A 26,227-nucleotide genomic window follows, 5' to 3' on the forward strand; every position below is an offset into this window, starting at 1 on the left:
GGTGACAGAGTCTCTTTCATTATCACAGACTTCTTAGATCTACCATATATTTATGAAATATCAGAGAATTATTCCAACTGGTTTTCTTACATATTAGTGTTCAGCACAATGGATATTAAAGGAGGAAATCCAGTTAATACAGTGATCTGTTGTATCAGAGATACATTCAAGAATATCACATGGTTGTGTTCTGGGAAATACTACAAGATTTCTGAACAAAATGGCTTTGTATAATACTTCGATTGAACTTTATGCACTAAGCATGAGTTCTAAGCTGCAAGCAGCATGTTATAGAGCCTGATATGCCAAGCAGATTCAATTTAGATAGAATTTAGCGACACAAATATTCTTTCAGTGTTTAGGATTCTAGAGGGTGGTCCTTGTCAGTGATTGACGGATCCCCAAAAATCTGACATAACTAATGTATCATGGGGATAGGTCATCAATGGCATACCTTTGCAATAGAGGGGTCTGAGCACTCTTTGGAGACTTTTTGTTCCGGAAATGATTGGCGGTCCAAGTGTAGAGTCTAATGGACAAATGTATCTATTTTTTTTTCAAAATTTGGTAATAAAAATCAAATATAGAATATTCAATAAAACTAAGACTTTTACAGTGAGAACCTGAGCTGTTTGATACACTTTTGGCTGGATGACCTAGGTGTTTTGTTCTGCTGGGAGCAGAGCATTCTTGTTACTCATCATGGAACTGAATTTATGTCTCATGTGTTGTTTGAGTGATGGATGCTAATCATCTTGTCTCATGATTCTGTAACTCGTCACGATCTTGCTTTTGATTTTGTATGCTTGGCTACACTTGTGTCTATTTGTATCCCTCTGTGTTTGTTTGTCATCTGTGCACATTCCCAGAGTAGGGTCTGTCGTCCAGTTGCTACCTGTGGTTTAGCGCAGTGTGGGAAAGTAGGCAGGGACAGAGATTCTGGACAGACTCAGGGCCCGTACTTCTTCCTTGTCTTGACATAAACTATTTCATCCTCTTATATTTATGACACATGACAAGATCATTTTGAGTGGGTTTCCCCTGCAAATGATAAAGTCATAGTTGCAAAAAGGGGAATTTTCTGACATTTAGCTAATAAAGACTGATGTCATATTTTCTTAAGATAGTACTAAATATTTACATAATATAAGTTCAGCCATAAATCTTGTTACAAAACATTAGATGCTAAATACCCATTTGTGTTGGAGCTTCCATTGGCTATGTTGTAAGATGAAGGAAAAAAATGACAGGACTTAGGGTTAGACGCCAGTGGGGTTAGTTTAGTCTGTTAGTGCTTATCCACAGTGCACCCAATTTTTTGTTGATTTAGCCTTCATTTTGACAATGAAACACAGATGTGATCCAGAAATATTACAAATTATTTTTTTTTTTAGATAAAAATCCCACTAGAATCTTTGACGCCATTCACGAACAAGAATATTCTGGTTGTGCTGCTGGCAACTAAACTGCTGCAACAACTGGCAGCAAGAAATTTGGAGGCACCAATGGACAAGCGTGTCCAGTATTTTTTTCCAACATTTCCATCTGTCTAGGACAAAAGAAATAACTGATAAATGAAATGCCATTGCACTGGGCAAAAATAATTGAAACGTTTTGCAATAGGCTCCCTTTGTATAAAAAAACATCTGTTTCCTTGATGGAGAACACAGGAATTTTGTATTTAATTCCATTTCTTATGGCAGTGCCCTCTGTAAGGATCCTATATGGCAGTGATGGCGAACCTTTTAGAGACCGGTTGCCCAAACTACAACCAAAACACACTTATTTATTGCAAAGTGCCAGCACGGCAATTTAAGTAGTAATTTATTGCTACCTGTTCTACCACAACTTACAATCATTTTGGCCTCTTGAGGCCAAGCAATCAAGAATGTGTTGCTTTAAAAAAGCATTGAGAGCAGCATTTCTCAAGTCTCCTGGGACTGCAGGATGATTCTTTGAGTTCTATGTCGAGTGCTATATTGATGGCTTAGGTGCCCAAAAAGAGGGCTCCGAGTGCCACCTCTGGCACCCGTGCCATAGGTTCGCCACCACTGCTATATGGCATGGCCTGGAGTCTGTACAATGTGGAAGCACACAGCCTCCATATACAGTTCTATAGGCTCCATCAGACTCAATTTTAAAGGGGATGTCCTCATTTATCAAATAATTGTTATAGTTTGTGTAATGAAAGCTATACAATTTTTCAATGTATTTTCTGTATTAATTGTATACAGTTTATTAGACCTCTGCTTGCTGTCTTTCAACAGGAAGTTTCATTGTTTTACTTCCTGTGGAAAAACCAGTCCATATGATGTCACACAGGTGCATGGCTCGCTATATCACACAGCATTGATTACTCTCTGTAATATAATGAATTGTGCACCTGTGTGACATCACATGACCAGGGACCGGTCTTTATCCACAGGAAGTAAACAAATAAGCTTCCTGTTGAACAACAGCAAGCAGAGGTCTAGGAAACTGTGTGCAATTGATACAGAAAATAAATTGGAAAATTGTATAGCTGCCATTACACAAACAATATCAATTATATCAATATTAATTATGTGCTGAAAGTGACAACCCATTTAAGCAATTATTCAAGGGGTAAACTACTCCAAAAGAGGAATACCACAATTTTAAGATAATTAGTCACTGGAGGAATGGGGGATGTTATTGCGAATTGTGAACCAGTTCCATCGGTACTTAAATCGGCTCTCTCAAGTCATGTTGTGCTTTCATGTCATTTGCGTCAATCAGTCAATTACGTGGACAAATATTCAACAAATCCTCAACAAATATCCATATATTGCAATATTTTGCCAATGGCCGATTGCAATATTGCCACCACTTGGACCCTGCTAGATGAATATAGTTGACCCTTTACATATAAAGGACATATATAAAAATGTTGAGTAGCTGCCCATATCATCCTGTGTATTCTGTGTCCTATCGGACTACAACCCCAGTTATTTTCTATTCCGCAGTCCCAGGTTTTCCTGGCCGGAGTGTATTATACTGAGGCTGTTCTCTCTTCTTATTCCCTGTAACAATTGATCATTTCTTACTGTTTCTGCTGTTTTGCAGTCTTTCCCACAACCCTATTTCCTTCCTCATAGAAGCGTATTAATGCCATGTTTTCCCCAGAGGCTGCTCAGGAGCTGACCTCCTCACATGATGTCTGTTTTTATAATGATTTTCTTCCTCTCATGAGGTAAACTGAATAGTGGATTTATACATTTCTATGAGGTTTCAAATTCTGTTAGGTCCATCATGACTCCGGGATTTTGTCTTCAGAAACAAGGTAGCTTCAACATGGAACTTTTAAAAAGGGATCCATGGAACCAGAAAAAATCCTGTCATTAAAAGATATTCCGCTGTATGGATATTATTATTCAACACATTAAGAAGTGGTGTATACAGAGACAAAGGACAAGGATAGGATATTCAATCCAACCCCTGATTTAGGATCAGATGCAGTTTCTATGTAGGCTTCGGCCTTGTTTACAGGCCACAAACAATATATCTGTTGTGTTTTTTTGTGTTTCATTAGTGTGTAATCCATTGCAGAGTCATATGTCCACAAAAGCGGCCTGTGGGGGGGATTTATCAATGTGTCCCAGGTTAAGTCAGTTTAGTGGAGGAAAACCCTAGTCATTTTCTGCGCCAAATTTAACACTGTGTTAATGAATCTGGTGCAGGATAAGACTGTCGTTTTCCAGTTTAGACCTACAGGCAGTCCCCGGGTTACGTACAAGATAGGGTCCGGAGGTTTGTTCTTAAGTTGAATTTGTATGTAAGTCGAAACTGTATATTTTATAATCGTAGATCCAGACAAAAAAAAATTTGGCCCCAGTGGCAATTGGAGTTTAAACATTTTTTGCAGTAATGGGACCAAGGATTATCAATAAAGCTTCATTACAGACACCTTACAGCTGTTCATTGCAGTCTGGGACTATAGTAAAGCATTCAGAAAGCTTCACCAGAGGTCAGAGGGGTCTGTCTGTAACTATAGGTTGTCTGTAAGTTGGGTGTCCTTAAGTAGGGGACCGCCTGTACTTTAAAGTGGTCTAAACTATGCGTCACAATTTTTGGCGCAAGGAACATTCAAATAGGCCACACCCCTTTCCGAAGGTCACGCCCCCCTCAGTCGGACATGTCGGAAAATGGCTAAAACAGGTCTAAAAAGCCTTGATAAATGTGGTTTAAGATTTTTCACACTGTTTTTTTGGCACAGAACCGCCAGAATTGTGGCACATGTCCGTTAATAAATTCCCCCCTGTGTGTCATTAGTATGTCATACGTTTTTGCGGATCCACAAAAAAAAGGCTGGCAGTGGATGTCACCAGCTTGTCTGAACTTCTTTAAAGGTCACATGATTGAGTAAACTGATGCGCAAATACAAACAACACACATATGGCAACTGTGTGTTATCCATGGGGCATCCATATTTTTCATGTTCCCATAGATTTTTATGGCAAGGCCTGAGCAACAAACACGGGCAGGAATAGGCCTGAGTTTTCCACAGCCTCCACATGGATTTGTGAAAAACACATACATGAGAATGGGGCCAATGAAATGAAGTGTCAGGATGTCAACTATTAAAAAATAAAAACCCATAGCACACGGACTAAAATAACTTTTGTGTGCATGTAACCTAAGGGCGGCATGGACCCGATCCCGGGTGAGCACACAGCTGGGAGTGCACCCCTGCTCCCTCCATAGAAAGACCAATGGCCGTGCCGCAAATTTACCAAAGTATAGGACAAGTCCCATACTTTGTGGCGCGACATTCCTGACTCGTAGAAGTCTATAGAGAAATGATGCATTACAATGATCCCATTGAAATCAATGATTGGCTTAAAGGGAACCTGTCATCAGAAATTAACCTAATAAGCCACTACCAGTATGTCGTCTAGCAAGCTTAACTGCTTCCAGGTCTCTTTCATGGCTCTGTGTGATGGCATCATCCCGAAAATAGTCTTTGAAGTGAGATGTAAATTGGTTGTATAAAGCCAAGAAGACGGAGAGTTTAGCACTATCAACGTCTCCTTCCATGTGATTGACATCATCCGCCAGACCTCAGAAGATCTGGATAGTGATGTCTATGGCTGCAGGACCATCAATTACAGTGAAGTGGGTGTTCTGAGTTGGAGAGAACGTGACTTCAGTGTTAAACTCTCCACTGACTTTATACAACCAATTTATATCTCACTTCAAAGTTAATTTTCTGGATGATGCCACCACACTGACCCATGAAAGAAACACGAAAGAAACAAATAAAAAAAACTGTTAGTGGTTTATAAGGTCAATGTCTGATGACAGGTTCCCTTTAAGTCCTCCAGTTAGAGTAACTGTTTTCTGGTACTTTCTGTGAAAGATGACCTCAACTGATTTCCTATGGGAAGCCAGATAGGCAACATCCTCTACCAGATAGATGTAGTATTACACAGCGGTGACTCTGATTTTATCATACATAGATGGCCCTGGTCTCCCAGAACAGAAGCTGCTTATTCTTTATAGACATAGATATCTTTCTTAATAGATTCTGAACAAAAGTATCCAATGAGGTCTTCTCCTTTCCTCTGCTTAATGCAGAAGTTTATATACTAGGTGGGTAAAACAAGACATCTGCGTTATTCAGCAGCCTCTGACACCCACGGCCTGGCCCAACTTTACAGATTACAGAAGAAAGAAGAAAAAAGTGAATAATAAGGTGCAGTGAAGAGGAAGTTTGTCGTCATGTGCAGATTTAACAGGAAATGAACTACTTACATGAATTTAGAGGAACTTACATCTGGGCTATAACAGACTCACAGCCGTAACTCCAAGACTTGGGGGACTTATACAAATGATTTTATTGAAAATATAAATCACGTCTTATAATCTGTAAGGTAAGACTTTGTGTAACTGGTGATTTAACTTTTTGCTTGTACGTTATTTCTTTCTTGTAAAGACTCTGTAGAAATAGTACAAATATCTAAAAATTGTCTTCTGAGATGGCTGATACATTCTTAGGAAAGGTTTACATGAAGAGCAACCCTAGGGGAAAGACATCAATTACTAACGCTGCATAGAAATTTTAGGAAGATAGATCGATACTGTAGATAGATGGATAATAGATAGATAGAATGATTAATAGACAAATGCAAAGATAATAGATAGATCATAGATAGATAGATAGATAGATAGATAGATAGATAGATAGATAGACTGGTAGATAGGGAACTTTTTCACCCAGGTGCTACATGTCGGATCCTCTTCAGAATCCTTTCTCAAGCCCTTGAGAAAAGATTCTGAAGAGGATCCGAAACGTAGCACTTGGGTGAATAAAGTACTCACTCTTTTTTATATTGTGGTGTGCAGCCTATTTTTTACTTTTATGTATGAAGAGGTGGAGAGTCAAACCACTGAGAAGGGCGAGCACCCAATCTGAGCTTCCTAAAGTGGTGCAGCTGTGAACTTGATTAATGTATAGATAGATAGATAGATAGATAGATAGATAGATAGATAGATAGATAGATAGATTAATAGACACATACAAAGATAATAGATAGATAGATAGATAGATAGATAGATAGATAGATATTGCTTATATATGTGTTTGGTTGACAAGTAATAGAATTTTGGAAATCTTACTATTATTAAAGGGGTCATATGAGATTAGGAAAGCATCACTGCTTCCTTTCAAATACAAATTCACCATTGTCTATATGCTGTTTTGTGTATTGACCTCAGCTTGATTAATCTAATTTGGGCTGTATTGTTGTAATAGAGATGTTTTTCAAATATCATGCAACCCCCTGTTAAAAGAAATGGGGTAAAATGAAGTAATACAATATCTGTGTCACAATGTAAGTACAGTGAAGATGAAGAGGGATAGACGAGGGATATGTGCATTGATTTCCCCTTTTTTGCTAGAGAACATGAAGTACATGGGCCGGTGGAATCCTTACTGTGTAATTACTGCAGAGATATTTTTGTGGTAATTTCCATTAATAATGAATGACGGTGTAGTAGTCTAGGTCAGTAATAAACACTCCATCAATTAATCTATATTTCTAAATATATCGTAGACTATAAAACATCACATACATTTATACAATTGCACTGCTTGATCTCCAAACCTTATATAAATAATATGTGAAAATTTTCAAATAACAAGAAAATAGATATAATGCTACAGGATGTTGCATTGGGAAAATTGTTTCAATTGCTTAAAGAGTAATTCCAGGATGAAATTTTTATCACCTATGCACTGGAAAGGTAACTGTAGGATAGTGGAGATCCACGTACTGCAACACCCACAAGTTGCCAGAATAGGGAACCCTGAACCTCTGTTGCCCCCAGCTGCAAAACATACGCCAAAAGAGGTTTGCATGAATCAAGGGTCATGTATGTGCCATGATGCCCTATTCAATGTCTATGGCACTTACTAACAACCCAGCACAGCAGCCATAACTATACCAATCAATCTATTCCATGGATTTTCATTGTCTGTGACCAGGATCCGAACTAGGAAGTTTGGGACCCCTGACTGGCACATTTTCTGGGTCCCACCACCACCCACAGTATGATAATCAGACCCTGTGTGCACAGTGAGTTCCACGCACCTGGGAAGGGAGAAAGGTTTTCTGTGGACTGGGGGCCCCTTCACAATAACAATAAACACCCCCAATGGCGGCCATGTCTGCGACTCAATATTTTGTTTGTCTTTCAGTAAAGCTGCAGACTAATTTACTCAGTACTAGACAAAATAAACCACCAAAGGTTATGAAACATACTGAATCATCAATTTTTTCCACTACTTTTGTACAACATAAGGGGTAGATGTTTTTGGGGCCCCAAGCACAATTATGCCTGACCCCCATCCCCGTTCCAACTGCAAATGACAGAGCGGGTAGTCTACTGCTCCCTGCTGTCCCATAGAGTACCACACTGTATAGCAAAAAAATTAGGTAATTTTCTCTGCTCTTGTATAAGAAAGCATCTGAAACTACAAAATTGGTTCTTAGTATGTGAGCTTGTTTAAGTTTGGACTTCATGGACCTAAATCTGTTTTCAACCTTATATAATAAGATACTGTAAATATCTGCCGGAGGGGAAGTAGTAGGTATTGCAGTTAGATAGATTATCTCCATGATATTGAATCCAATGGAACATGGCAAAAGGATTGGTTCGGGCACAGTTCTAAAATCGTTTTTAAGGTAAACTATCAGAGCTTCAGTGTCACATTTCGGCCTCTCATAGAACAATTCTTCTGATTGAAATAAGAAAGTGATGAAATATTACTTTTGTGGTGGAAATTTACCAGTGATCTTACAAATCGTAGATATGAGCACACAAAAAGGGATGAAGTGTTCCCAACGACCCTTGGCCCCCTCCCCAACACCACCTCCTAGTATTCCACAATGTATAATACTGACTGAAGTGGCCCCCACATAATGTGACATCCCCATCTTTTTCAATTCCCTCTTTCCTGTAGCTCACCAAAACTGTATATTACCCTTCCTGTAACAACCACGCCGTATAATGCCAACTTCCTGTGATACCTACTTTGTATAATGTCCCCTCTCTGTGACATTCAAACTATATAATGTCCACTTGCTATGACACCACCACCCTGTATAATACCCACTTAATGTGACTCACTAACACTGTATAACTCCCCCTTCCTGTGACACCCACACTGTATAACTCCCCCTTCCTGTGACACACACACTGATAACTCCCCCTTCCTGTGACACCCACACTGTATAACTCCCCATTCCTGTGACACCCACATTCTATAATGCCCCCTTCCTGTGACACCCACACTGTATAACTCCCCATTCCGGTGACACCCACATTCTATAATGCCCCCTTCCTGTGACACCCACACTGTAAAATGCCCCCTTCCTGTGACACCCTTACTGTATGATGCCCCCTTCCTGTGACACCCACACTGTATAACTCCCCATTCCCCTAAGAATTTGCATAGAATATTGATATAATACCCTGTGATTTCTACATGCAGCTATTAGACCGAGTAATGAAGTAAGTGATTTTCTTACCAATTCTGCAGAAGTTACGTTACGTCTTTTCCTGCCACAAAAATTGCTTTGCGCACTTACAGCAGATGTCAAAATGGGAAGTTGTCTCTGCCGTCTGGTGAGATAAAGTTGCGAGATAAAGTTCTAGAAGTTTCAAAGTTTGTAAAATGTTATTATAGCTTTATTGAAAGCTTTTTCATCCATAGTTTTACACTTATTATTGTCTCAATCTATTGACCAGCGCTTTTACCAAAATGTAGCTTATCACATTAATGATCCGAGACATCAGCTGCAGGACTTGGAAGTTATGCATCTACACAGCTGCAGGTCATATGCTTCTAAAGAGAATCTATCAGCAGCTTAGACCATTCAAAGATCTGTGAGATCTTTGACAAAGACATGGAGATCTGTGTAACTATATCTTTGCATGTGCTGTTAGTAACACAGTAGGACTGTGAAAAAATATATTTATATTCCATGATTGTAGCTGGACTTTGTGCATGATGTTGTATCCTTACACTGCTGTACTCTTAGTTCCATGCAAGCAACCACCCTTCCTTCTGCTCTCAATACTACGCACAGCAGTGTGAGGGGATGCCCCTAGTTTACTGGAAGAAGCAACAATTCTAGAATATGAATCTACATTTTTCCAGTGATTCCGATATATAGAAGCTTTATTAACATTTTCTTGCTACTTTTACCTAGAAAGGTATTCATTTTGTCGTTTCTCCTATACCATTTTAATACTAGATGTCACACAAAGCAGTATAGTGAGTAGAGGTGCATGCATGATCTTTAAGACTTCTTACACATGAATAGGAGGTCGGCAAAGGCAGTCTTGCTAAAGAGAATTAATTTCTTGATGTTATATGATGATTTTTAGGATGCTCACCTAACCTGAGGGTTTTATTACATTAAACAAAATCTACCATCAAATGATAAACCTTGGACATTTACTCATAAATCCAGGCACTGTGTCTGTGGTAATTCTCTTATATAGTATTTAATCTCCATCTTCTTTCTGAAATCAACTTATCCTAATGCGCCAGTAGGACTATATCCGAGCCCCTCTTGGCTGGAGCTTTACAGACTGTTACACTGTCTTACCCTTCCCCTCTGTTCCATCAGCACTTCCTCCTCCTTCCACTGCCTGATTTAATCTCACAGCAGCAAAGAGTTTTAGCATACAGTGGGAGGGGGAAGTGCTCCTGCATAGTGTAACGGCTTGTGTGCAGCACAGAGGGGTTCTGGTAACACCCCCCAGAGAACTTCTGGCTAATTATCTTAATTTCAAAAGTTAATATTAGAGGGAAGGAGACCAAATATAAGAAGATTTATGGAGTCTTGGATCTATGATTAAGCGTACTTGCTTTATCCTTTATGATGCTATATTTAGATTGTAGCTGGATGAAGTAGACCCCTTAATGGTCTTTCTACAAAAACACTTTGTGGGGGGAAGCTCCTGCCCTGTCTACTTTGAGTACTGATCTTAGCCAAGTCCTACTCAAGCCGATGCCATAAGAAATATGGAGTAATATAAGGAGGTAATGAACGCCTAGATTTCCTGATGCATTGTAGTAGCTGCATAGTTTTTCCTCATTTATTTCTAGGGTTCTAGTTCCTTTATATTAGATTTTGGCACTTGGGTCTGGTTATTTATGGCACTTCCTTAGGTAGATTCCACATGAAACCAAATAGTGACCAAATAGTAGAAGATTCTCTTGGACTTTCAAACAATAATTGATCATCCAATAACAACTGAACTGAAGTTCTGCTTTCACTCGCTTCCTCTTCCTTAGCAGAAATTTACTTACTGATAAGTTTAATAACTATAAAACTAGTAATGGACAGTGTTCTGTTCCTAGAGTTTACTTGAGATAGAATTAAAGGAAATCTACCATCAATATCAAGCATGGAAACTCACTCATAGATCCAGGCACTGAAAATCTTCTTCTATTTGTTATCCATGGCCTCGTTCCTTTCAAAATCAATTTATGCTAATGAACCAGAAGGGCTCTAGGGGACGCTACGAGAGTCCCTCTGTGCTGTAGCAGATTGTTTCACTGTGTACAGCTCCCCCTCTCCCTGCTCCCTCAGTCCTTCACCCCTCCCTCTGCCAGCTGTAATCTTACACAATGGAAGGGAAGAAGTTCTCCTGCACAGTGTAACAGCCTGTGAAACTACAACACAGTGGAGCTCTGGTAACATTTCCCCCAAGAACCCTTCTAGCTCAGTAGCGTAATTTTAAAAGTTGATTTTAGAAGGAAGGAGGCCATGGATAACAAATAGAAGAAGGTTACCATAGTCAGGGTGCCTGGATCTATTAGTTTGTGCCCCTGGTTTATCATGATGGATATTAATGGTAGATTTCCTGTAGCCCTACAGGTTAGACAACAAATTCAAATAAAGCTTCCACCTGATCCTTTTACTGGAGGGACAAATACATGCGGACTGTTGTCTCTATCTTTAGGCAGGAAGAGGGATGGATTTGCCAAACTAGCCATACTCGATTTGAGTGCAAAAATGTGAATACATTAATGCCTAAGAATCAGTTGTGTACATACATTTTGTAATTTACTCTAGCAACAGGTTTCACACGAACATATACACGCCCTGGGCCGTAGCCTGGGTGTACATACAGCCGCTGCGCTCGCCCCTCTTCTTTCCATAGGGAGAAGTGCAGCATGGCCTTACTTACGGGGGAATATCGAAGTGATCCTTAGGGGAGTCAGGAAGTAAAGGTTCTCCATATGGAGATTGCCCCCCCCCCCCATGAGTTCTCATGCATTTTCCCTAAGGGTGATGCCACATATTAGCGGTTTGATTCCGATTTTTTAAAAACGCATCCGTTTCTGACCGTTTGTAATTAAGATAATTCGGAAAACCGGATGCATCACCCGGCATCACCCTTAAACTTTTGATTTACAAAACCCAGAGCAAAACAGAGGACACCAGCATGCCCCCTGTGGAACGACCACAAACTAGTGAAAAGTTTGAGTTATGTGCCTTTAAATCTGCAGAATATAGAAATTCATCGTTGAGTGCCTGGAGTCAGTATAGATGAATGCCAGCTGCAGGCTCGCTGCTCAGGCCTGATATAACCTTATTAAGAACCGTCTGAGTAACCCCAAGTGAACTTCAGGACAGATGTGCTGACCGTTACCTTCCTACACCCATGAGACACAAAATTGCTTGCCTTAGATTCTGTGATCCTTCAGATAATATTTTCGTCCTTTTTTTCCCTACGTAAAAATGTTAACTCTTACAGATCCAGTACATGGTATATATGTGCAGTTAGGGTGCAATCTGATAACAAGGGGTAGAGGATTCGGAATCTGTATTAGTGCCCTGTAATTTTGTGGAAAGCAGACACAGGATGCTACAGCACTTGCTCATTGTAACAGTATATAGAGAAATTGCCCCTATTGCATGGGCACATAGAGGGAGATTTATCAGAAGTGTCTGAGAGCAAGAGCGTTTTAGCTGCTCATGGCAACCAATCAGAGCTCAGCTTTCATTTTATATGAAAGCTGAGCTCTGATTGGTTGCCATGGACAAATAGAACAGTTTCACTCTCAGACACTTCTAATAAATCTCCCCTTATATGCAGTGGCGTAACTAGAAGCTGATAGGCCCCAGTGCAAAGTCTCTACCAGGCCCCTGACTATAATGTAGAGTTTATAGTAATAGTCTTCTCATATGGGAAAGTGACACCATAAGGGCCCCCTAAAGCTCTTGGGCCCTGGTGCGACCACAACCTCTGCACCCCCTCATGTTACGCCCCTGCTAATATGGTGTCAAATTCACTGTTCATAGAGGTTGTTGAGCACTTTGATGTCTGGAACCAAAGCGTTGGTTAAAGACTTTTTCAAGTAAGCATCTCCTTGTAACAATCACCATGCTCTCAGTGACAGTAAGGCTAGGTTCTTATTTCTTTTTTTCATAGGCATAGCATCGAAGGCATAATTTTTGCCTCCATTTGGCCAGTATACATCGCATTCTGTGCAAAACACGGGATGGAATGTAGCAAGCTACATCATTCCATTTTACTCCCTCCTGTGATGTATACGATCAGCTGAGGCAACTGAAATATATGGGGGCAGATGCAGCAGTAGTGCAACACACCCTGGCCTCCCCTGAACGCTGAGATTGCTCAGGAGGAGGGAGGACCCCAGTGATGTCATAAAAGGACACTTATATCACTGGGGAGACACCCTGAACATCTGCAGAAGCTGATCACTGACTCCTGCGGATTTCCACTCCTTCCCCCGCATTTTGGAACACCATATGCCGTTGTATAAGCATGCGTCGGTTCCATAGGGACACAACAGAAATCCACCAATGGGAACAAGCTTGCAATATTGTTTATCTGTGCCTCTTCAGAGTGTGATAAAGCATGTTGAATTCTTCAAAGGCAACTGAAATCTTTTTTTTTGGACTAGTCACATCCATATAGGAGCTGTCATATGTCACCCTTTATCGTTCTGTCATGTCTGTAATGAAGCCTCCATCTGGCATCAATATGGGTGTTTTAACATTTTTAGAACCTGAATATAGTCTAGGAAATGTATCACTGGGCGATCATACGTTACTGAGGACAATATTTATGGCACTTGGCTTCTGAGTCTGTATCTAACAATGGAAAATTGCCAAAACCGTCGGTACTGTGGACCTGGACCTGGCTAGTATCAATTTAAGGCCTCATGCACACAACTGTATATGGCTATGAACTAGCTGCAAAAACATCAGCTAGCTCAAGGCTGCCGTAGAGGTCTATTGTGCCAGATTGTCCGCTGAGCACAACGTGTCTTACCTCACCGGGATCGGGCCGCATGACCAAGCTGCTCTGGATAAAGCCAGTTTTTGCGTAACAAAGCTAAGCTTCCTATGAAAATTGGTGGGATGAGGACAATGACCCCGCCCTACCAATCTCCATCTGGCCCAAAAACAGCCCTTATTTTTTGCAAACTGTGGTTTGCATGAGGCCTTACTATGTTTGCCAGTTTACTTATTTCTTAATTTTTTTTTTCTGTTTCACCCTTTATCACCTCTTGGGCTCCTGCAGTTGTACAGAACAATTCAAATGAAACCATCTGTGGCAGTACGACAGTCTTAATACCATAGGGTGTAAAATGGGCTATGCCGTGCAATGCTAACGCAGATATGTTAAATTACACCTTTTTAAAGCTGGGTGCAAGTACTGGTGTTGGATGTTGGTATATGACAATATTGCATTTTGTGAGGTCTAGTAGCTTTTTTGGTCAGAGATCCAGATTGTGCTAGAAATATTAATAAAGTTTTACAAGTGTAATGTACATTGTACTGCACACTGATGTATATTACATGGTATTGATATATATGCATTGGATAGTCTTAGCATTTTTGCGGTTGGTAATGTGTGTAAAGTACAGACCATATATCAAATATATTGATGCACTCTGTGAAAGAACGCCTGGCAGCAGATTACTGACTGGCTAATGGAGTCTATTATGGGAAGTAACATCCCCAATTAAAGTTAATTATTACCTGACCTCTATAGTATTTAGCTGGTATTTGCAGCAAAATCATGTAAAATGTCTGTAACTTTAAGTATTAGGTATTCATATTATATATGAATATACCATCTATATATATATATATTTCTCCGAATGAATTACATACTGCGCCCCACAGATCTTCATAATTTATATACTTAATCAACTATTAAGGACCATAAGACATAACTACATGTAGTGGCGTGGTTTAGCATTTATGGATTGCGCAATTATCTACCACAATCGGCGCTGTTGGGTGCCATGATTGAACTGACCACAGCACCTAAATTGACCTGTGTCCCCTCCCAGGGGGAGGGATTGGGGGGGGGGGGACAGTATATTGTATAAGCAATCAGATCCCCTAGTGTACATACACTATAGATGGCCTGCAAAAATTGAAAAATTTTATAAAATAATAAAAAATGTGTAAAAAAAAATAGATGAAATCCCTCCCCCTTTCCTTAGAGAGCATATATAAACAGATAAAGAAAAAAAATCATAAATACCTTATATACTCGAGTATAAGCTTAGTTTTTCAACACAAAATTTGTGCTCAAAAACCCTAACTCGGCTTATGCTCGAGTCAACTAAAAAAATAAAGTCAAATCTCACCTTTCTGACATCACCTGTAGGTCCTCTTCTGTCTGGGACAGTCTGAGACAGAAGAGGACCTATGGAGGACGTCGGAAAGATGAGTACAGTGTTATTTTTTTTCCTACTGCAGGGGCTGGGCAGGCTGTATGCTACAGGGGTTGGGCAGGCTGTATGCTACAGGGGCTGGCAGACTATATACTGGGAGGCTGTAACCAATGCATTTCCCACCCTCGGCTTATACTCGAGTCAATAGGTTTTCCCAGTTTTTTGTGTTGAAATTAGGGGTTTCGGCTTATACTCGGGTCGGCTTATACTCGAGTATATACAGTATGTTCGGTATCTTTGTGTTCCAACATACCCAATTCAAATAATTATCCTATAGGGTGCATGCTGTAACTCAAAAAAACCACTCCAATTTACTGGGTTTTTTTTGCCATTTTTCCACCCATGAAAATTTTTTACAAAAAATGATCAAAAGGTCATACAATCCCCAAAATGGTATCAATCAAAAAAAACGCCAGTTCATAATAAAAAAAAATAAGTAGATTAAACAGGAATAGCAAGAAACAGCACCACTCTTCTCTACAGGACGTGTCTAGTACTGCAGCTCATCCTTATGTAAATGAATGAGATTGGGCAGAAAGGGGATGAGGGTTTGGATAAGATAAAACAGTAGATTTAATAAAATTAATATGTGTTTAAGTTTTTATTTAATTGCAAAACAAGTCTTCCTTAATCCTCAGTTTCTGATAACTGAGTAGTTATGCAATATTCAGAAAAATCTAATGTAATTCAACAAAGGGGCTTTATCTGCCTGATCCATCTCGTATGGAAAACCAGTGTCTTGTGTGGCTATTCTCCAGCAGATGCACATGGGGTCAGGGTATGTTTGGGCCATATTTTTTTTAATTTTCTTAGTCACTTCTACTAAACATGACTGAATGGTGGGATTGTTACTGGAGAGAGGCTGAGCTTGAAGAGGCCTATTAATCTCTGCATTCCTCGTTCTGACTATATTCACAAACACGACCGCGTGGACAATGAGCCTCTATTAAAGGGATTACACTTCCATTTATTTCACTTATGACTTATATACTTTAAATATGCATCCCAGAAAGTACCCGATAACACAGCCCAAACCACAATGCAGACTTGTAAAAAGACTTCCTGCACCCCAAGTGAAGGTTCAGTTTGCTGTAACCATCCCGGTCAAGGAGATTTTTTTCGGGGCCCCCCCTATTCTATTCCTACCAACATCCCCCACACTATGGAACATTTTGGGGAGCAGCGATTAACCACTTCACATTATTTACTGGAAATATATTCAGCTTTTGCTGGGTTTGTCAGTTCTTTGACCGTGCAGAAACAGCATCACCTGGTTGTTGTAATTTTTTTTTTTATGTTGCTAAGGCCTCATTCACAAAATTCAGGTTTTATGTAAATTTCAGTGCAGATTCTGCTCTGAAATGCTCACCCAATCCACTTATAACTGGTTTCAAATTAAGGTAAATGAGGTTTTCGCAACTCTGTATATATGTAATGGAAAATTCTGTAAAAAAAAAAAAAAAAGTATGTCATTTGTTTCTGAACTGAATGTCCATAGAAACTGATCTGCATATATGGGGAGCGTGCAGTATGAATCCATGTGACAGCCATATTTTTCAAGTTCCCATAGACCTTTATGGGAAGACCCATGCCGCAAACACAGGCAGGAAATAGAACCTGCTCTTAGTTTTCTACAGCCTCCTCTGCACGGCTCCCTTAAAATTATTGGGTAAGATTTGTCACGGTCAGGGGCGTAACAACAGTCAGCTGTGCCAAGGGGCCTTCAGTGTGAATGTACCCTAAGATATGTGTGTGTATATATATATATATATATATATATATATATATATATATATATATATATATATATAATACGTTGAAGCAGCACTCCTCCAAGCTTGATAATGCCTTTATTGAGAGGATGAAACATTGCCTGTCTGTACACTGGTATTTTATTAATCTAGGTGACAAGAAGTTTTGTTAAACTTTCAGAAGGCCTGCACCCATTGTTTGCTGCAAGTGCTGCTCCAAATCATTCGCCATTTTTGTGTATACAGGCAGACCCCCAGGTTACGTACAAGATAGGTTCTGTAGGTTTGTTCTTAAGTTGAATTTGTATGTAAGTCGGAACCGTATATTTCATAAATATAACTCCAGACAATTTATTTTTGGTCTCTGTGACAATTGGATTTTAAAAATTTTGGCTTGTCATAAGAACCAGGAATATCACTAAGGCCCGTTCCCCACTTGCGAGTGTGATGCGATGAACTCGCATCACACTCGCAACGCAAGCTGCCGGGAACGCACGGCCCGAACGCTGCACCGCGGGAGTGAACTGACATGCTGAGTTCACTCCCGCGGTGCAGCGTTCAGGCCGTGCGTTCCCGGCAGCTTGCGTTGCGAGTGTGATGCGAGTTCATCGCATCACACTCGCAAGTGGGGAACGGGCCTAAAGCTTCATTAAAGACACATTTAATAACTGTTACAGCTGTTTATTATAGCCTAGGACTAAAATACAGTAAATTACCAGAGGTCTATTTGTAACAAGGGGCCGTCTGTAAGTGGGGTGTTCTTAAGTATCCCCTGTATATATTTATATATATATATATATAATTCTTTATTTATATAGCGCACACAGATTACGCAGCGCTGCACAAGCATGTCAAATTGGTCCCTGTCCCCATGGGGCTCACAATCTAAACAACCTAACAGTATGTTTTGAAGTGTGGGAGGAAACCAGAGTACCCGGAGGAAACCCACGCAAACACGGAGAGAACATACAAACTCTTTGCAGATGTTGACCAGGGTGGGATTCGAACCCAGGACTCCAGTGCTGCAAGGCAGATGTGCTACCCACTCAGCCACCGTGCCGCCCATATATATATATCTATATCAACAAGAGGCACGGTATTGATATAAAACCTGGAGTAAAAATGATTTAAGTTGCCGTTAAAAAAAGCTGCAATATGTCAATTATTGGTTTGGGATTGGACACATGAGACTTCTTGGACACATCTATAGATAAATAGCAAGTAAAAATGGATGATTGCTGAGATACAGTATTAAAATCATCAGTTTTTTTTCCAAATAATCTGTTAAAAAGCGGGTGGCATGCCTATAAAAATTGACAGATGGCTCCACAAAGTAAGAGAAACTGATTAAAATCTAAATGAAAAAAATTAACATTAAGGTCTGGTTTTTAAGGTCGTTTTTGCCAACTGTCCTGTGCAAATAGCCGTAGGGTAAAACCCACCTTGCCAACTTTGGGACTTTGGAGTCTAACGTACAACATCAAAGACATCTATAAAACTGTTAGTACTGATCAAAATGCTCGACTGAAAGAAAGACAAAAACATTCATTATTTGACTACAATTAGGGTTCACAGTTGTTAAAAAGCCAATTACACTCCTACATCATTGTGAAACTACTCAAAATTTATTACGTGCTGACAACTTTCAGCTAAGAACTAATTATAAATTATACAACAATTTTTTTTTTCATAAATATTGTCAGATGGTGCCAATTAGCAACCAACACTTGATGGCTTAGTAGTTCTAGGCATAGTCTAAATTTTCAGAAAATTATTTTTTAAATGAGGATCTCTGGTGAACATAAATATTACTGTAATATCAGAGAAAAATGCTTCTACTCTTATTATCCATGCCCCATGTACTCTGGGCTGTTCACACAAGTAGGACCCCTCCAGCTTCCAAAACCAACATGTGCCCGGATGTTAGGGGACTTAACCCCCTTTCAATGTATGATGTAATAGTACATCACATGTCAGCTCCCACTATATGGAGAGGGTTCACGGTTTGGGCCCTCTACATACAAGGTAGAAGTTTGCTGTATATTGCAGCAAACACCCATCGCTAACACCAGTGGTCAGTGCTGGCACTGATCGTGGGTGTTAATCATGTAAATGCTTACGGCAAAGCTGTCAGAGGCATTTACATCCCAGCAGTGCGTGGGCGTCACCATATTAGATTTATTTGCCGTCCCTGTGAATTCATCGGGGGGGGGGGCGTCAATTGGTTACTATGACAGTCTCATTTTATCCTATTTATTACAATATGCAATTTAGATCTGGAACTCAATGGGGGATAGCAGTGCTGACTGAGTGGTTTAAAGGTGTAGCAGCAGAACTGAGTGTGTCATTGTGTCTAATATCCATCTCATGACTCTGATCTGTCTCATCTATCTTTTATATGTGTCATATACTAGTTGAATGTTCAGAAGCTAAATGAAAATGTAACTAAATCCTGTACCATGATACTCTAAGCACATTGTCAGCACACAACATCTCATAGCACAGAGGAATCATGAAGTTTCTGCTCAGCTAGTGCCCTGCCACACTGCAGAAGAGCAAGAGCTGCAATAAAACTGAGTAGAATTGCAAAGTCAGAGGTAAAATTGATCTTCATTGATTGTTTTATTAAACATCACTAGGGGATTAACATTTGAGAACTTTCTTTCGTGGGCAAACCCCTTTAAATTAGCCCTTGTGATAACTTTTAACAGCAATATTACAGTAAGTTTTAGTTTTTTGAGCAATAAAGGCCTGTTGCAACAAATGTCTTACTGTTATCTACTCTGAGAGGTCTCTCTCTGTGTCTATCTCCCAACTTAGGTGAAAAGGGACAAAATACAGAAATCCACCCCCCCCCTAAACCCTGCCTTTGGCAACGCACCTTACTCTACACTGACAAAGTATAATTCCCCTGTTTCTGCCCCACATCCCCCTTCTCACATTTTCCTCCAGATCCTTCAGATATTTTAGCCCTCATACTATGCCATCCCCCCCCCAAATCCCCATCATATTGTGACCTCTCAAGCAGCTACACCTCAAGTTGTGGACAGAACAGCTTCCCTTATATTGTGCCCTCACTGTTTCATTCTCTTATTGTGGCCCCTGAAGCAGCTTTCCCTTATATTGTACCCCCCCCCCAAAGCAGTTTCCCATTTTATTATGCCTCCCCCTAGCAGCTTCCCCTCATATTATGCCACTAAGCACCTCCCCCACATATTATGCCTCCACCAGCAGCTCCCCCTCATATTGTGCCTTCCCCAGCTCCTTCTTTTGTTGTTTAATAAAAAAAATAAAAATAAACACACACTCACCTCTCCTTGTTCTCCCGCAGCAGCTCTCCTCCTCTTCTCTCATACTGCATGCGGTACTGAAGCCTGTAGGCACTATGACGTCATATCATTGCTCCTGCTGGCTCTGGTACGCATAGATCTCTTTATTGAAATTTGGGACTGTCCTGCAGGATCCAGAACTGTTAGGAGATACGTCTGTATGAACTTACATGCCCCGAACTGATGACTAAACATAGCAGTACGATCAGCAGTTTAGCAGGTGACATACAGGCTTACAGGATACTGTATTACAAGTGTTATATATTAACCTGAACTATTCATGTACAATATTAAAATATGTAATATTAGTATTTAATATTGAATATTAAAATTACAATTATGTTGGCATCCTGCTATTTCCCCACACCTCCAAGCTACTACAACTGTAATAGTAGAATCGTCTGCATCAAGCCCCCTAATTTCAGGTCCTCATGCAGTTGTGTAGTCTCCCATATAGGCCTATAGTCAGTCCCGATAATCTGTAATCAGCCTGTATTTAGTCAGGGCAGCGATTCAGTCATGACTCACAGTCATAATGGCCTCCCCTCGTACTGGTCTCAGAATAAATAGCAATTTATCTTTGCACATTGAATATTCATAAATTCAGGGAAAAAACATAGTAAGTCGGACAGTTTTAAGACTTGATGAAAGAATCCCCTGAGAGGTGTGGGTGAGGACGGTGCCGGTGCTACGTGCCATGTGCTACCTTCCTCGGGTAGGCCAGAGCTGCGTCACCTCAGTTAGTTCCTGTAGTTGAAATGAGTATACATCAGAGAAACAGGATGGCTGTGGGTTTGCAGTGAACACTAACCTTCCTGTCATAGCGCTTTTTTTTATTTTCACAGGAAGCTGGTATCTATAACGGGAAGGATTACACATAAAATTTGTCAAATGTATCTGCATTTTTTACTCCTCTCATTTTTATAAGACTGGAGACTAAGCGTTGTAGGATTTATGACAGGGACAGGGTACATCATTTTATGGGAAAAGCATGTTTGGAAATAAAGGGCCATGCACATTATGGAGGATGCCCTATAACCTCTGCTACTGCTTATGTTAGGGCTACATTGATGATATGTAATGCTACATCACACCTACCAACTTCTGCAGCACACAAAAAGGGATAAAAGAAAAGGACTTTGCCCTAAGCCCCGCCTTTTGCCCCACCTCTTACTTCACCCACACAGAGGATAATTTCGGCATCTCCTCCTCAAATTGTGTCCCCCCAGCTCCCAGTCACATTGTGCCTCTACCAGCTCCCCCTTATATTGTGCCCCACCCCTGATATTGTGACCCCCCCCCCCACCTCCCCTTCATATGCAACTTTTTTTTCCAGTATTTGTGCACATTTGTAAACCATTTGTACCAGCAAAAATCTGTGCTTACAAAGTCACTTGTACAGTACCCGCACCTCACTATCTAGAGCCATCTCGTGTAGCTTCAACGATGATCTGCACTTTCCACTTCATGTTGGGAACAATTTCCACAGGCATAAGCATATATGGAGCTGACTGCATGAAGCATCCAGGAGTCAAAATACCAGGGACTTCCCGCTCCCCCCTTTACACACAGACTAATATCTGATGTTTATGTAGACGGAATAGATCTGTAAAGTGCAGGGACACATCTCCAAGTCAGGAGACACTTACATGGACACTAAATGCAGTTACAGAATAACATTCTGCAGTCTTGTTACCATATCTATGGCCAAAGATAGAGACCGCTCCAAGTTTAAATAGGCCCCTTGGCAACAGAGCCTCAGTGGGCCCCTTTGCAGTGAACTCACATGGTGGCATTCAAAATACAGAAACTAAAACAGTCCCCTGTTCTATAAAATGTTTTCTAGTTTATCATCACAACATGGTTCTATTATATATTCACCCCCCACATGGTTCTATTATATACAGCCCCCTTGTATTTTTATTACCGTATTTACAGCCCCACATGGTTATGTACTGAGATTTGTGGGCCCCGCCCCTCTGGAACTCTGGGCCCTGGCACTTGCCTGGGGATGCCTGGTGCTGGCGCCGGCAATGGCCAAAGAGATGATGAAACATATAAGGCCCCTGGATGTTTATATGTGCATGACCTCATACTTGGCAGGTGGGTGGTAACTTTGCATGTTCTTTGGGGGTGTGTCTCTGAGTGCTGTATAAAAAAAAAGGTTACCGCCCCTTTGGATAACAAGAGCTAATTCACAAATAAACTTCCATTGGGGTCATATCTTTTGAATGGCTGGATGTATTGTAGAAAAACTAACACTATTTTGATTTGGTGCACAGCAACAACCACATATGAGAATTATTATCACTTCTGTGGGTCACATCGTTGGTTCTTTAAGCCCCCCTTCATTGAGTGTGGAGGTTGTTTATAACTCTTCTTCATGGGTGATACCTAGCACCCCTACGTAGGTCTCAACAGTTTATTCTGCTGCTGTCTGTCTAGCTTTGGTCCCAGGGCCGTATTCTTTAACTAGACCTAGACCAACCTAGGTATACATTAATAATGCACACATAACATGTCATACCGGCCCTCACTCTTCTATGTTCTTGTGCATGTATAAGAAATTTTCACTGAATTGTGTTTTTTAAAAACTGAAGCTACACTTAAATATTGCTAAAAAAAAAAAATTGAATTAGCAATTGAAAAACATAATAATCATAATGTTACATTAGTGCATCTACAGTAAGCACATATTCTTATTATCTGCAGGTCCTGGAGACGGTACAGTGAACCCAGTGGAAGATGCCGGTCCCCCCTCCGCCACCGCCGCCTCCTCCGCCTACACTTGCATTGGTAAGTTTCTGCATTCATTATTATTTTATTTCTGTATTAATAACCAGAATCTTGGAGCTTTGTGGATTAGGATCTTAGTCTTTGTGCAGTTATTACTTTCACAGAATCTGGTGGATCCATTTTTTAAAAAATAAAGAATTCTATGTTTCTATCATACAAACTGAATATTTTCATGGACTCTCTAATCCAGGGGTGCACAACATTTATCAGTCCAAGAAACGCACTTATTTATTAATCCAGAAACGCACAACATATCAGTCAACTCCAAGAGGCCAAACTAGATGTGCCAACAACCCTAGATGTGCCAACAACCACAGTACAGCATGAATGCCACCAAAGAAAGCAAATACTGCATTTATACAATAACTAATACATATACAAATACAATGCACAACCCGGACAATAATACTAATGGAGATCCCCTGGAGCAGAAGTATAATACAGGAGAACCCCAGAGCCAACCTATAACACTGGGAGACCCCCAAAACTGATTATATGGGAGACCTCCTGAGCTGACTATAATAATAATAATCTTTATTTTATAGCGCCATCATATTCCATAGCGCTTCACAAATCAATACTGGAGACCCCCTGAGCTGACTATAATACTAGAAGTGCTGGACTGGAGTACCTTAGGTCCACCAGAGGAAATCTTTTTTGGGGCCCACCCTTCACGTTGGGGCAGATTTATGAGAGGCATCTAACATTACACAGTTTAGAAGGAGTGGACATTTAGTCACAAGGTGCTCACAACATCGTAATAGTCAGACACCCCACAGTAGTCAAATAGTAATGGTGCCTCACAATAGCTAATATAGTCACAGGTATAATTACGGTGCTAACACAGTAGCCACAGGTAATCACAGGGGCTAAGATAGTTACAGGGGTCCCACCATTGACAATAGAATAACAGTCTGTGCCCTTACAGAAGCCATAAAGTTACAGCCTCCTCCCCTGTAGACTAAATGACTAAATAGTCATAGACACCCAACAGTAGCCAAAATACGCACAGGGGGCCCGATTTTGCCAATATGGTCATAAAGGCTCCAGAGCAGCCATAAAGTCAGGAGCCCCTACTGTAGGCAAAATAGTCACGGGGCCTCAAAGAAGCCAACAAAGTCACAGTGCCCCATAGTTGTAATACTAACAGGGTTCCCCTGTGTCCATATAGTTACAAGGTCCCCCACAGTGGCCAAAAGATGAACAGTGCTCAGAGGGAAAAGAAAATCACCTGTGGGTGGATTTGATGAGTATATTGCATCGGACTGTGCTGGAACACAGTCAGCTTGGGGCAAAGGCCTAAACCTCTGCCCTGAGTTGACTGTGATCTGGTGTTAACAGTGTTGGGGCCGACTGGAGGATTCTCCGATCCTCCGGTGGGACAGTCCGACACTGAATACTGGAGACCCCCAGAGATGAATAAAATACTGGAGACACCAAGAGGAGAGGAATAATACTGCATACCCTCCAGGGCAAACCCTATTTTCTGTTGTCTACTTCCCTCATGTGGTCAGCAGCTACTGGACCTATGGAATAAGAAGACTGCTGCTTAGTATATATATTTGTGTATGAGTGTATAAATATATAAAAATGAGTATGGTGCATAGGTTATATGTGTGTTCATGAATCTGCTGTATGTGTGTGTAAATGCCGTTTGTGTGTGTAAATGTGTGTATGAATGCAGAACTTCGTGTGTATATGTAAATGTGTGTCATTGTATAAATATATATGAACATGCAAAGATATTGTTTGAAGAGGAAGGGGCCCCATGTAGAAGGCTGCTCTGGGGCCATGACTACTAGTTACACCCCCTGCCCTGCTCTAATGTATTTTGGTTTCCATTCTTGAAATTGTAGTCTGTTATTAATGATATACATCACTGTGTGAAATAATTTTTAATGTTATATAATATCAGCTACTTGTTGCCTTTAATTCAAGCAGTGTGAAAATAATTATAAAGTCGCTTCAGTTTTTCCACATTATTCTTTGGTAGTTCATCTGAAGACCCCTAGTGGTAGTTTTGATAACTGCAACAAAAAAGTGATCAAGTTTATAATTAGAGATGAGCGAGTATACTCGTCCGAGCTTGATGCTCGTTCGAGTATTAAGGTACTCGAAACGGCTCGTTGCTCGGACGAGTATTTCCCCTGCTCGAGATCGAGCATTTAATTTAAAAAACACAGTGAAGAACAATGAAGAATAGAATAAAAACAGTGAACACAGGATCATTTAAGTGAAAAACACAGTGAAAAACACAGTGAAGAATAGATTACAGATGTTCGGCACATCTGCTTACGTGTCGGAAGATACGGCGGAACGGTGCGAACAAAAAAGCATGTGAAGAACACATTGAAGAACACGGTGAGCAGGACAGAGACACCAGGGAGCAGCACAGAGACACCGGGGAGCAGCACAAAGACATCGGGCAGCGGCAGGCACAGAGACATCGGGCAGCGGCAGGCACGGAGACATCGGGCAGCGGCAGGCACGGAGACATCGGAAGCGGCAGGCACGGAGACATCGGGCAGCGGGAGGCACGGAGACATCGGGCAGCGGGAGGCACGGAGACATCGGGCAGCGGCAGGCACGGAGACATCGGGCAGCGGCAGGCACGGAGACATCGGGCAGCGGCAGGCACGGAGACATCGGGCAGCGGCAGGCACGGAGACATCGGGCAGCGGCAGGCACGGAGACATCGGGCAGCGGCAGGCACGGAGACATCGGGCAGCGGCAGGCACGGAGACATCGGGCAGCGGCAGGCACGGAGACATCGGGCAGCGGCATGCACGGAGACATCGGGCAGCGGCATGCACGGAGACATCGGGCAGCGGCAGGCACGGAGACATCGGGCAGCGGCAGGCACAGAGACACTGGGGCAGCGGCAGGCACGGAGACATCGGGCAGCGGCAGGCACCGAGACACCGAGACACCGTGGCAGCGGCACGCACGGAGGCACCGGCACGCACGGAGGCACCGGGGCAGCGACACATACGGAGACATTGGGGTAGCGGCGCAGAGACATCGGGAAGGGCAGAGAGACAGAGAGATCGGGGAGACTTCAGTGGAAGAAGAGGAGCGGATCCCGGGAC

The 26,227-nt window shown here is 41.3% G+C and overlaps 1 protein-coding gene across 2 annotated transcripts in view; it reads left to right on the plus strand.

The window, feature by feature from the left end:
* The window catches only part of WIPF1 (WAS/WASL interacting protein family member 1), a 46,761-nt gene that overhangs the window by 10,257 nt on the left and 10,277 nt on the right, over nt 1-26,227 (plus strand). Inside the window, exons 1-2 of one of the 2 annotated variants that reach the window (XM_072121679.1) lie at nt 5,600-5,891; nt 23,055-23,138. In XM_072121679.1, coding sequence (XP_071977780.1) covers nt 23,088-23,138 — 51 coding nt within the window. In that variant the 5' untranslated portion in view covers nt 5,600-5,891; nt 23,055-23,087. Of the gene's footprint in view, nt 1-5,599; nt 5,892-23,054; nt 23,139-26,227 lie in introns of those variants that run through there. The other variant, XM_072121678.1, reaches the window with a different exon arrangement.

This window comes from Engystomops pustulosus, chromosome 8 (assembly GCF_040894005.1).
Source record: "Engystomops pustulosus chromosome 8, aEngPut4.maternal, whole genome shotgun sequence".
Taxonomy (NCBI): domain Eukaryota; kingdom Metazoa; phylum Chordata; class Amphibia; order Anura; family Leptodactylidae; genus Engystomops; species Engystomops pustulosus.